This window comes from Odocoileus virginianus, chromosome 11 (assembly GCF_023699985.2).
Source record: "Odocoileus virginianus isolate 20LAN1187 ecotype Illinois chromosome 11, Ovbor_1.2, whole genome shotgun sequence".
Taxonomy (NCBI): domain Eukaryota; kingdom Metazoa; phylum Chordata; class Mammalia; order Artiodactyla; family Cervidae; genus Odocoileus; species Odocoileus virginianus.
This window is the reverse complement of record NC_069684.1, coordinates 24,632,263-24,645,564: the sequence shown is the minus strand read 5'-3', so window position 1 is coordinate 24,645,564 and position 13,302 is coordinate 24,632,263. Positions and strand designations below refer to the sequence as shown.

Here is a 13,302-nt window from a genome sequence, read left to right as displayed (position 1 = left end):
AGTGAGTCAGTCCACCTCAGACTCAGACTCTGCAGGTTTCACAGTGCTCCAGAGCACCACATCAAATGAAGAAACACTCACAGTGTAGGAACTGCCATTTCCTAATATATTCTGGCAATTTTAGGCACATGGCAAAAAATATATATTTTTTCCTTAAAAAAGATAATGTATTACAACAATTAGATAGAGGATCATTTTTATCTAATTCACACAAAGGTAAAGACATCAATGAATCCAGAACTATGTAACATCTGAGTATAACTGGCATAAAGAAAATATCAACTAAGAGTCAAATACCTTTAATAGTTTTCTTGTAAAGAAATGGAAGACTTTCTACTCTCTATTTGAAAAATTTTTTGAATATAGAAACTGCAATAAATAAAGTTTATAGTTTATTAGAGCCTCTTACAGTTAAGAGATTGCAGAAAGGGGAGCAGGAATATAATGAGGTGAATAAAACAAGTGGCAAATACAAATGGCTTAGAGAGAAAAACAGATGGAGAAAAGACAGAAAAATATTGCACCTACAGGGAAAAATGAGAGAGAAAAAGAAGATAGGGTCAGACTCTTTGAGAAATATCCGGTGACAATTTATAGTATCACCAGCAAAAGTGTCAAAACCTCTTATGTTTTCTCAACTGTAAGTATAAATACGTATAGAAGGGGATATCACCTGCCAGAAGGTAGGTGTCCCACCCTAATCATAAAATGATATATTTCCACTAAATATAATTGAAACCTTAAAATTGGTTGGTTAAATATTTCTGAGTCAAAATCAGAAATAACAGCATCTAACCACGTTATGTTTTTTTTACTGCTGTGTGAATAAAACACGACAACAGCTATTTCAGAGTGAAATTATCTTTTACCAAATAATATGGCAAGTAGTTCAGAACCCCTAGCCCTCTTGGGAATAAGCTTTTATTGAATAACATATTTGTCAGAATATACTTTCACTTCATTACTTCTAAATAAGCTCCCTCTCCCACCTGCCCAAAGCTAGCTACTTTAAAATAAAGGCCTTTCTGACAAGAAGCACCCAGGACTTTTGAAAAGTGCTGCAAAGATATAGTGCCAAATCTCTAGCTTGTGGCTTAGAACTCAGTGGAATGGAATAGAATACCAATTTTAACCATCTTCTAGAAAGACAACATTTTCTCCTTGAAAAAAATTATTTCAGATTATTTATCCCAGATCCTGGGTTGCTTTATTGATTTTGCATACTCCTCCAAGAAAAACAGCACAAAATGGCTACTCTGCTGGATGCACCATTCACTCAAGAATATTATCAAAAGGAAATTTATCCTCATATCTTCAAAATAAGAGAGAGAAATAAATCCAACATACCAATAGTTTTCAGTGAATTCACAGAATAAATAGGATCTGTAATGCCAAGGGCCATGCTAAAGAGGAGGCAAGACTCCAAATCCCATGAATGTTTATTGAATTTCAGAACCACATATCCAATTATGATGAATGTTGTAGCAAAGCTAATTAATCCAGTTAAGAAGACCTGTGAAACCAATTCACAATACAGTATTAAATTTGACATGTAAGCATGGCATGACTGCATTTACTCATGTAAGAATCAGATCTTGCTATATATTTTATACAATTACTCAGAAAGATAACTTTAAAAGGTATTCTAGTTTACCTGCCTCAATGAAACCATCCCTTCCAAACAATTCTACCTATGAGAAGATCAATGCACCCATCTTTCTTGTTGCTATTCAAGATTAATAGCTTTCCACATCAAAATGTTCTAAGATGGAGTGCAAATTTTTCTTGCCTCCATACAAAGCATTTCCTTGTTTCTACAGTAATGATCTACAGGGCTCCAGGCAGGCAACAATGGACGAAAACTACACCCCAGCTGACTCGGTCCCCTTATTAAGGGCTTTCTGGAAAAATCCATAGTTAGCAAACTGTTGTATACATTTCGTTGCCCAATAGGTTTCTGACACAACCACACCTGTCAGGGATGTCAGGAAATAAGCACTATTTCACACTCGGCCCACTACCATACTATACATACAGTAAATCACTCCATTATTGAGAAAGAAAGGGACAGGCAATCAACAATGCCTGCCTTAAAAAAGAGCAATAGAATGCAAAACTTTTAAACCACAAGAAGGAAAAAAAATAAAGAAAAAATTTTTTAAATAATAAAGAAAATTGAATCAATTGACTGAGAAAGGGAAAAAGAATGAGGAAAAGCAAAGGAAAAGCATTATAAATTAAAAGTACAAAATCACATGGGATGGGTAAATTCAAATCTATTTCTTTTGATCTTTAAAAAATTTATCTTTAACTTACATACAGTAAAATTCATTCTCTGACTGAATAGTTATATGAGTTTTGACAAATGCATGTAGTCAGGTAAACATGACCACAATGAAAAAACAAAACAGATCCATCACACTCAAAAATTTCTTCATGCTGCCACTTTATTTCTTCCCTCATCCTGCTCCCTGGCAACCAATGATCTGTTTTCCAAAGTATTTATTTGCTTTTGCTAGAAGGAAAGGAATTCTATGTATGGAATTATATTATTCCATAGGTACCCTTCTAGCCTGGTTTCTTTCTCTCATCATGCTGCTGCTGCTGCTGCTAAATCACTTCAGTCGTGTCCGACTTTGAGCGACCCCATAGACGGCAGCCCACGAGGCACCCCCATCCCTGGGATTCTCCAGGCAAGAACACTGGAGTGGGTTGCCATTTCCTTCTCCAATGCATGAAACTGAAAAGTGAAAGTGAAGTCGCTCAGTCGTGTCCGACTCGTAGCCACCTCATGCACCGCAGCCCACCAGGCTCCTCCGTCCATGGGATTTTCCAGGCAAGAAGAGTACAGGAGTGGGTTGCCATTGCCTTCTCCATCTTTTATCATAATACATCTGAAATTCTTCCATATTCTACTTATCAATATTCTGTTTCTTTTTTATTGCTGAGTGAAAATACTAAAGAGTTAAACATGTGGGGTGAAGCTAAAAAGTTATTACTGAAAAATTTCAAACTTTAAACACACAAAATAACAACAATAAAAGAAGCTAAAAGTCAATCAACAATACCTAGCTCAAGATATTTAAAAAAAGTACAGAATAAAATCAAAGAAAATAAAAATAAATAAATAAAAGAAAATAAAACAATTTGAAAAGAAAAATAATCTGGCAAACATGATTAACAAAGAAAGAGGAAGGCATAAAATGGAAAATGGACAAATCTACAGACACAGCTGAGAGGCAGTCAGGGGTGGGTTCAGACCCAGGCTCTTCCATTGGTCAGTGTTGTGACCTCTGAACTATAGTTTGTCTTACGCGAAATGGAGATGATATTAACTCAGTGTCTTAGTCACAGTAACTAATCTTAGTTACAGATCAGCAAATATTTATTCCTTCTCCCTCCCCTCAACTCTCTTTAATTAGTGATTCTGCACAGCAAAAAGAGTCAAACAACTAAAAATGTGAGATTGGTGAAACATTAATGTGAGATTGGTGAATTATTAATCTCTCTAGACAGATTCTCTGTCAACATGAATAAGGAATAATGGACCATACTTTGTCTTAAAATGTGTTCTTACCTGCCAAAACACATTCTTGAGTATATAGAAGTCTACATCCAAAGCAGCCATAAATATAATTAAAGGTGAAAAATAACAATAAAGTGAAAAACTTGATGTTCTTAGAAGAGGGTAGACAATTTGGTGCATCTAATTAAACAAAGGCAAACAAAAAATTACTTTATTACCATTTTGAAGTATTAGAAATTAGGTTGATGATCTGCCACAATATGAATTTTACAATATTCCAATTTGCAACTAATGAGAGATAACCTACAATGCCAATCCTGGGGGTCTTGTGGTAGATTTCTTGATCTAACCATCCACATGAGATAAATGCATAGTCCTCTATTCACCAGAAATACGTGTGACTTTAGGCTATGTAAACATTGCTTGTGGTAACTAATCAGTGTTTTCAAAAATGGTAATTCACCATCAGTTACCCCAAGGTGATTTTAGGTGGTACTTTTTTATTTGACTGTTAGGTAATTATTTTAATTTGTGTAAGAGTGGGAGAAAGACCTTTGCATGGGTACTCGTGATTTCACAGACATTTGCTTAGGATTTTAAAATATTTCAGTGAATTAAGTAGATAAAAATAATACATGGATAATAGTATAGATTGTATATATAGGATATAAATCATGAAGGTTATATACAGATAAATAGAAAACACAGCAACAATGACTGAAGTGTAGTAAATATATCCTAAAAAGTCTTTGGCCCAATCAACAGTTTAATCTTCACTACTTAACATCTCTGTGCCTCAGCTTCCTCATCAGTAAAATGGGAAAAGAGTACCTACTTTCATTGGATTGCTCTGAGGAGAAATTAACTCAAGAGTTAATAAGTTAATACAGGTTTCATAGGTGGGACTAGTGGTAAAGGATCTGCCTGCCAGGAAGGAGATGTTAAGAAATGTGGGTTTGAAACCTGGGTTGGGAAGATCCCCTGGAGGAGGGCATGGCAACTCACTCCAGTTTTCTTGCCTGTAGAATCAAATGGACAGAGGAGCCTGATGGGCTATGGTCCATAGGGTTGCAAAGAGACACAATGAAGTGACTTAGGACGCACAGTAAGTTAATAAAATATTAAAATTAAAAAACCAAAGAACTTAAAAGGGAGTCTGGCACACAGATAACACTCAAAAGATGCTAGTTGTAGTGGTGGTGTTTCAAAGAATAACAAGAGGCTTTTACAATCCTAAATGCTCAAAATTCTCAATTCTTCAAGCCAGGCTTCAATAGTACTGTGAACTGTGAACTTTCAGATGTTCAAGCTGGATTTAGAAAAGGCAGAGGAACCAGAGATCAAATTGTCAACATCCGTTGGGTCACCAGAAAAGCAAGAGAATTCCAGAAAAACATCTACTTCTGCTTTATTGACCATGTCAAAGCCTTTGACTGTGTGGATCACAACAAACTGTGGAAAATGCTTAAAGAAATGGGAATACCAGACCACCTTACCTGTCTCCTCAGAAACCTGTATGCATGACAAGAAGCAACAGCTGGAACCAGACATGGAACAACAGACTAGTTCCACATTGGGAAAGGAGTACGTCAAGACTGTATATTGTCACCCTGCTTATTTAACTTATATGCAGAGTACATCATGCGAAATGCCAGGCTTAATGAAGTACAGCTGGAATCAAGATTGCCGGGAGAAATATCAAAAAACTCAGATACACAGATGACACCACCTTTATGGCAAAAAGCGAAGAACTGAAGAGCCTCTTGAAAGTGAAAGAGGAGAGTGAAAGAGCTGGCTTGAAACTCAACATTCAAAAAAAGAAGACATGGCATCTGGTCCCACCACTTCAAGGCAAATAGATAGGGAAACAACTGAAACAGTGGCTGACTTTATTTTGGGGGGCTCCAAAATCACTGCAGATGGTGACTGCAGTCATGAAATTAAGACAATTACTCTTTAGAAGAAAAGTTATGACCAACCTAGACAGCATATTAAAAAGCAGAGACATTACTTTGCCAACAAAGGTCCATCTGGTCAAGGCTATGGTTTTCCAGCACTCATGTATGGATGTGAGAGCTGGACCATAAAGAAGGTTGAGTGTGGAAGAATTGATACTTTTGAACTGTGATGTTGGAGAAGACACTTAAGAGTCCCTTGGACTGCAAGGAGATCCAACCAATCAATCCTAAAGGAAATCAGTCCTGAATATTCATTGGAAGGACTAATGCTGAAGCTGAAACTCCAATACTTTGGCCACCTCATGTGAAGAGTTGACTCATTGGAAAAGACCCTGATGCTGGGAGGGATTGGGGGCAGGAGGAGAAGGGGATGACAGAGGATGAGATGGTTGGATGGCATCACTGACTCGATCGACATGAGTCTGAGTAAACTCCAGTAGTTTGTGACGGACAGGAGGCCTGGCGTGCTGTGATTCATGGGGTCACAAAAAGTCGGACACGACTGAGCGACTGAACTGAACTGAACTGAACTCTGCTGCTGTACATTTAAAATCGTGTCAATAAATTAACAAAGTTTTTCTTGGATCAAAGTCATATTTTGTAGGATGTATGTTTTGCACTTAATCTGGCAGTTAGAAAAGAGTAATCATAATCCATCATGACAGTAACTGAGCCTTTGGTAACTAGAGTCCCTGCAGGTGTTAAAGGCAATAACATGAGAGAGTCCAGTTGTATGTACAGAGAAAGGAAACAGGAGCAAGGACCAAAGGCAGATGGTGAAGAATCCAAGAAGGCAATTAGATTTACTCACTTTCAAATTACTATTTTAAGCCTCTCTAATTCATGTTTCCTTTCTTGAATGGTTTTTCATTTTCAAAAACTTTAATACTAGATAAACTTTTCTCAGTAGCTGTTCACATAAAAAAAAATCCATTCATTCAGGTATGGAGACAGGAGTTGACCTATTTTTGGTCTTTGATCTTTAGTCTATCCTCTAGTTTATCGTATGTAAGTTACCTCAACAAAATCGTAGGCCAGTTGTCCTATTAAAAATCCAAATAGAGAAAGAATCGTCAAGACAATGACTTCAGAATTCTTTAAAAATGCCCTCAGAAGTCCTAAAAAAAAAATAAAAAATACATGTATGTGTTATTTGGACATAAGGTATGGTTTTAAAACTATTTATTATTATCTCTCTTTAGGTATTTGATTTTAAACTTCCTCTGAATGTCATATCATTATGAAGAAATAACTGACAACTGTTATATAACGCTATCTCTTAGTATAAGACACAAATAGTGAGACTGCACTCATGTGAATTTGGAAAATTTTGAAGTTCCAACAATCTCCCATTTGCCAACCCAGTGGCACTATCTGGGTATCTTGCTTCTGGATCTGATGAAGAGAAATTATGAAAATGAAATTTCCTATCCTCAAAGTAGCAGTTCAGGTTAGTCGCTCAGTTGTATAAGACTCCTTGTGACCCCATGGACTGCAGGACGCCACGCTTCCCTATCCATCACCAACTCCCAGAGCTTCCTCAAACTCATGTCCATCAAGTCGGTGATGCCATCCAACCATCTTATCCTCTGTCATTCCCTTATCCTACTGCCTTCAATCTTTCCCAGCATCAGGGTCTTTTCAAACGAGTCAGCTCTTCGCATCAGGTGGGCAAAGTATTGAAGTTTCAGTTTCAGCATCAGTCCTTCCATGAACACTCAGGACTGATCTCGTTTATTAGCATGGACTGGTTGGATCTCCTTGCAGTCCAAGGGACTCTCAAGAGTCTTCTCCAACACCACAGTTCAAAAGTATCAATCCTTCCACACTCAGCCTTCTTTATGGTCCAACTCTCACATTCATACATGACTACTGGAAAAAACTATAACCTTGACTAGATGGACCTTTGTTGGCAAAGTAATGTCTCTGCTTTTTAATATGCTGTCTAGGTTGGTCATAGCTTTTCTTTCAAGGAACAAGGGTCTTTTAATTTTATGGATGCAGTCACCATCTGCAGTGATTTGGAGCCCCCCAAAATAAAGTCAGCCACTGTTTGAGTTGTTTCCCCATCTATTTGCCATGAACTGATGGAACCAGATGCCATGATCTTAGTTTTCTGAATCTTGAGTTTCAAGCCAACTTTTTCACTCTCCTCTTTCACTTTCATCAAGAGGCTCTTTAGTTCTTTGCTTTCTGCCATAAAGGTGGTGTCATCTGTGTATCTGAGGTTTTTGATATTTCTCCCAGCAGTCTTGATTCCAGCTTGTACTTCATCCATCCTGGCATTTTGCATGATATACTCTGCATATGAGTTAAATAATCAGTGTGACAATATACAGCCTTGATGTACTCCTTTTCCTATTTGGAACCAGTCTGCTGTTTCATGTCTAGTTCTAGCTCTTGCTTCTTGACCTGCATACAGATTTCTCATGATGCAGGTAAGATGGTCTGGTATTCCCATCTCTTTAAGAATTTTCCAGTTTGTTGTGATCCACACAGTCAAAGGCTTTGGCACAGTCAATAAAGCAGAAGTATATGTTTTTTTCTGGAACTCTCTTGCTTTTTTGATGATCCAACAGATGTCGGCAATTTGATCTCTGGTTCCTCTGCCTTTTCTAAAACCAGCTTGAACACGTGGGAGTTCAAGGTTCATGTATTGTTGAAGCCTGGCTTGGAGAATTTTGAGCATTACTTTCCTAGCATGTGAGATGAGTGCAATTGTGCAGTAGTTTGAGCATTCTTTCGCATTGCCTTTCTTTGGGATTGGAATGAAAACTGACCTTTTCCAGTCTGTGGCCACTGCTGAGTTTTCCAAATTTGCTGACATATTGAGTGCAGCACTTTCACAGCATCATCTTTTAGGATTTGAAATAGCTCAACTGGAATTCCATCACCTCCACTAGCTTTGTTCTTAGTGATGCTTTCTAAGGCCCACTTGACTTCACATTCAAAGATGTCTGGCTCAAGGAGAGTGATCACACCATTGTGGTTATCTGGGTCATTAAGATATTTTCTGTACAGTTATTCTGTGTATAAAATATCAATGTTTTATATTTTATACACAGAATAAACATGAGAGAAATATCAATAAACTCAGCTATGCAGGTGATACCACCCTTATGGCAGAAAGTGAAGAAGAACTTAAAAGCCTCTTGATGAAAGTGAAAGAGGAGAGTGAAAAAGTTGGTTTCAAGCTCAACATTCAGAAAACTAAGATCATGGCATCTGATCCCATCACTTCATGGCAAATAGATGGGGAAACAGTGGCTGACTTTATTTTGGGGGCCTCCAAAATCACTGCAGATGGTGATGGCAGCCATGAAATAAAAAGACGCTTACTTCTTGGAAGGAAAGTTATGACCAACCTAGACAGCATAGTAAAAAGCAGAGACATTACTTTGTCAACAAAGGTCCATCTAGTCAAGGTTATGGTTTTTCCCATGGTCGTGTATGCATGTTAGAATTGGACTATAAAGAAAGCTGAGCACCAAAGAATTGATGCTTTTGAACTGTGGTGTTGGAAAAGACTCTTGAGAGTCCCTTGGACTGCAAGGAGATCCAACCAGTCCATGCTAAACGAGATCAGTCCTGGGTGTTCATTGGAAGGACTGATGTTGAAGCTGAAACTTCAATACTTTGGCCACCTGATGCAAAGAGCTGACTCGTTTTAAAAGACCCTGATGCTGGGAAAGATTGAGGGCAGGAGGAGAAGGGGACGACAGAGGATGAGATGGTTGGATGGCATCACCAACTCGATGGACATGGGTTTGGGTGGACTCTGGGAGTCTGTAATGGACAGGGAGGCTTGGCGTGCTGCAGTTCATGGGGTCGCAGAGTCAGACACAACTGAGTGACTGAACTGAACTGAACTGATTCTTTGTATTCTTGCCACCTCTTCTTAATATCTTCTGCTTCTGTTAGGTCCATGCCATTTCTGTCCTTTATTGTACCCATCTGTGCATGAAATGTTCCCCTGGCATTTCTAATTTTCTTGAAGAGATCCTTAGTCTCTCCCATTCTATTGTTATCCTCTATTTCTTTGCATTGATCACTAATGAAGGCTTTCTTATCTCTCCTTGTTATTCTTTGAACTCTGCATTCAAATGGGTATATCTCTTCTTTTCTCCTTTACCTTTCACTTCTCTTCTCTTTTTTTTTCTTTTTTTTTTTTTCCACTTCTCTTCTTTTCTCAGCTATTTGTAAGGCCTCCTCAGACAACCATTTTGCCTTTTTGCATTTCTGTTTTTCTTGGGGATGGTCTTAATCACTGCCTCCTGTACAATGTCATGAACCCCCATCCATAGCTCTTCAGGCACTCTATCAGATCTAATCCCTTACATCTATTTCTCACTTCCACTGTATAATTGTAAGGGAACTAACTGAAGTCATACCTGAAAGGTCTAGTGGTTTTCCCTACTTTCTTCCATTTAAGTCTGAATTTGGCAATAAGGAGTTCACAATCTGAGCCACAGTCAGCTCCTGGTCTTGTTTTTGCTGAATGTACAGAGCTTCCCCATCTTTGGCTGCAAAGAATATAATTAATCTGATTTCAGTATTGACTATCTGGTGACGTCCATGTATAAGTCTTCTCTGTGTTGTAGGAAGAGGGTGTTTGCTATGACCATTGTGTTCTCTTGGCAAAACTCTTATTAGCCTTTGACCTACTTCATTTCGTACTTCAAGGCCAAATTTGCCTGTTACTCCAGCCATCTCCTGACTTTCTACTTTTGCATTCCAGTCCCCTATAATGAAAAGGACATCTTTTTGGGGTGTTAGTTCTAGAAGGTCTTGTAGGTCTTCATAGAACCATTCAACTTCAGCTTCTTCAACATTACTGGTTGGGGCATAGACTTGGATTACTGTGATACTGAATGGTTTGCCTTGGAAACAAACAGAGATCATGCTGTCGTTTTTGAGACTGCATCCAAGTACTGCATTTCAGACTCTTGTTGACTATGATGGCTACTCCATTTCTTCTAAGGGATTCTTGCACACAGTAGTAGGTAGAATGGTCATCTGAGTTAAATTCACCAATTTCAGTCCATTTTAGTTCGCTGACTCCTAAAATGTCAACGTTCAAGCTTGCCATCTCCTATTTGACCACTTCCAACTTGCCTTGGTACATGGACCTAACATTCCAGGTTCCAATGCAATATTGCTCTTTATAGCATTGGACTTTACTTCCATCACCAGTCACATCCACAACTGGGTGTTGTTCTTGCTTTGGCTCCATCTCTTCATTCTTTCTGGAGTTATTTCTGCACTCTTCTCCAGTAGCATATTGGGCACCTACTGACCTGGGGAGTTCATCTTTCAGTGTCCTATCTTTTTGCCTTTTGATACTGTTCATGGGGTTCTCAAGGCAAGAATATTGAAGTGGTTTGCCCTTCCCTTCTCCAGTGGACCACATTTTGTCAGAACTCCCCACCATGACCTGTCTGTCTTGGGTGGCCCTACACGGCATGGCTCATAGTTTCACTGAGTTAGACAAGGCTGTGGTCCATGTGATCAGTTTGATTAGTTTTCTGTGATTATGGTTTTCATTCTCTCTGCCCTCTTGGATAAGGATAAGAGACTTACGGAAGCTTCCTGATGGCAGAGACTGACTGAGGGAGAAACTGGGTCTGTTCTGATGAGTGGGGCCATGCTCCATAAACCTTTAATCCAATTTTCTATTAATGGGCAGGGCTGTGTTCCCTCCCTGTTGTTTGACCTGAGGCCAAACTATGGTGGAGGTAATGAAGATAATGGGGACCTCCTTCAAAAGATCCCATGCACACAATGCCGCACTCAGTGCCCCTGACCCTGCAGCAGGCCACTACTGACCCAAGCCTCTGTCAGAGACTCCTGAACACTCACGGGCAAGTCTGGGTGTCTTGTGGGGTCACTGTTCCTTTCTCCTGGGTCCTGGTGCATACAAGGTTTTGTTTGTGCCCTCCAAGAGTCTGTTTCCCCAGTCCTTTGTAAGTTCTGGCAGCTCTATAGTGGGGTTAATGGCGACCTCCTCCAAGAGGGCTTATGCTATACCCAGGTCTGCTGCACCCAGAGCCCCTGCCCCTGTGGCAGGCCACTGCTGCTGACCCGTACCTCCACATGAGACACTCAAACACTCAAAGGCAGGTCTGGCTCAGTCTCTGTGGCATCTCTTGGTACACAGAACATTTTATTTGAGCCCTCCAAGCATCTCTAGCAGGTATGGGGTTTGATTCTAAGTGTGATTTCACCCCTCCTACCATTTTGCTGGGGATTCTCCTTTGCCCTTGGACATGGGGTATCTTTTTTCGGTGGGATCCAACATTCTCCTGCCAATGGTTGTTCAGCAGTGAGTTGTAATTTTGGAGTTATCACAGGAGAAGATGAACACACGTCCTCCTACTCCACCACCTTGCAATGTCTTACTACCTGTTAATCACTACTCATCCTAAGCTATAGTAACATATATTCTATAGTTTTCTTAAACACCAGAAATACTTTTAAATGAATCTAATCATAGGGAAAGCTTCCTTTACCAATTAAGTGTCAAAAGACACTAGCTATTCTGTTTATATGAAGCTTCTTGCCTTAAAACTCCCTCCGTGCATGCATGCTAAGTCATTTCCGTTGTGTCCAACTCTGTGCAACCCCATGGACTGTATCCCACCAGGCTCTTCCATTCATGGGATTCTCCAGGCAAGAATACTGGAGTAGGCTGCCATGCTCCCCTCCAGTGGATCTTCCCAACCCAGGGATCAAACCCACGTCTCCAGCACTACCCAGGAAGCCCCTAAAACTTCCTACTCTAAGATTATTCAGCTCATCACTTCCAGAGGCAATACATAGACTACAATCCAGTTAACTTATGCCTAAGGTGAGACTCATTGGCATCTCAGAGTCTGTATTTCTTGCCTTTCACCTACAGGTCATGACACATCAGTAAATATTTTTTGAATACATATGCATAAGGTTAGCCAAAGAAATGTTTCTCAAGCAATTTCTGCAATGCCCTTTACTGCCTGGAGCACCTGTCTCTATGTAATCATAAAAGATCTAAAGCTAGTGAGATTCATAGTCAGCAGCAATTCATTGTACCAAAAGGGACCAAGGTTGATGATGAGCATTTTAAAAACCCCAGAGAAAGCAATTTCACTCCCTAATGGGAGTAAAATTGAAGTTCTTCATGGGTGTTTGCTTTGTTGCTTCTTTGTAGTCTTTGTACCAGCTTTCCCTGGTAAAGAATGTACCAGAAATACAGGAGACCTGGGTTCAACCCCTGAGATGGGAAGATCCCCTAGAGAAGGGAATGGCAACCCACTCTAGTATTCTTGCCTGGAGAATTCCATGGACAGACAGACCATGGGGTGGCAAAGAGTTGGACACGACTGAGCAACTAAAACTTTTACTTTTGTTCCAGAAAGCATTTTAAACCAACTGACATTTTGCCCAAATGAAAAAATTTTTGAGGGAACTAGAAAATGTTCTCTAATCACTAGTGTTGAATTATGTAATAAAGCATCTGTTTTTTAATATGTTATTTTATCTGCATGAATATCATTCTTCATGCCTATTGAATACTTTATCATTGTGTAAGAGACCTTAGAGGTGAAACTTTTCCTAATTCTCCCAAGGGGGTGGAATGGTACATCTTCCCTAAAGAAAAATCACATCAAAAGTCATAGAAGAATGGACAAAAGTGAAGATGTTAACTAAGCAAATTGTGAACCATGTATCTGGGTTCTATTTGCCCTCCCCTCATCCCAGATATTTACGTCAAGTTAGGCCTGGCAGGCAAGAATGAAGCCAGGCAGTGTAAAGCTCTCCCTCTCCTTTGTTACCAGAGAT

General features: G+C 39.4%; 1 protein-coding gene across 3 annotated transcripts in view; it reads right to left on the bottom strand.

Annotated features, from left to right (window-relative positions):
* Positions 1 to 13,302, bottom strand: part of SLC9C2 (solute carrier family 9 member C2 (putative)) — a 90,919-nt gene that overhangs the window by 74,624 nt on the left and 2,993 nt on the right. For all 3 annotated transcript variants that reach the window (XM_020902250.2, XM_020902251.2, XM_020902252.2), the window contains exons 3-5: positions 6,502 to 6,602; positions 3,578 to 3,706; positions 1,348 to 1,513 (exon numbers count right to left, since the gene is read on the bottom strand). In XM_020902250.2, the coding sequence (XP_020757909.2) occupies positions 1,348 to 1,513; positions 3,578 to 3,706; positions 6,502 to 6,602 (396 nt within the window). The remainder of the gene's footprint in view (positions 1 to 1,347; positions 1,514 to 3,577; positions 3,707 to 6,501; positions 6,603 to 13,302) is intronic.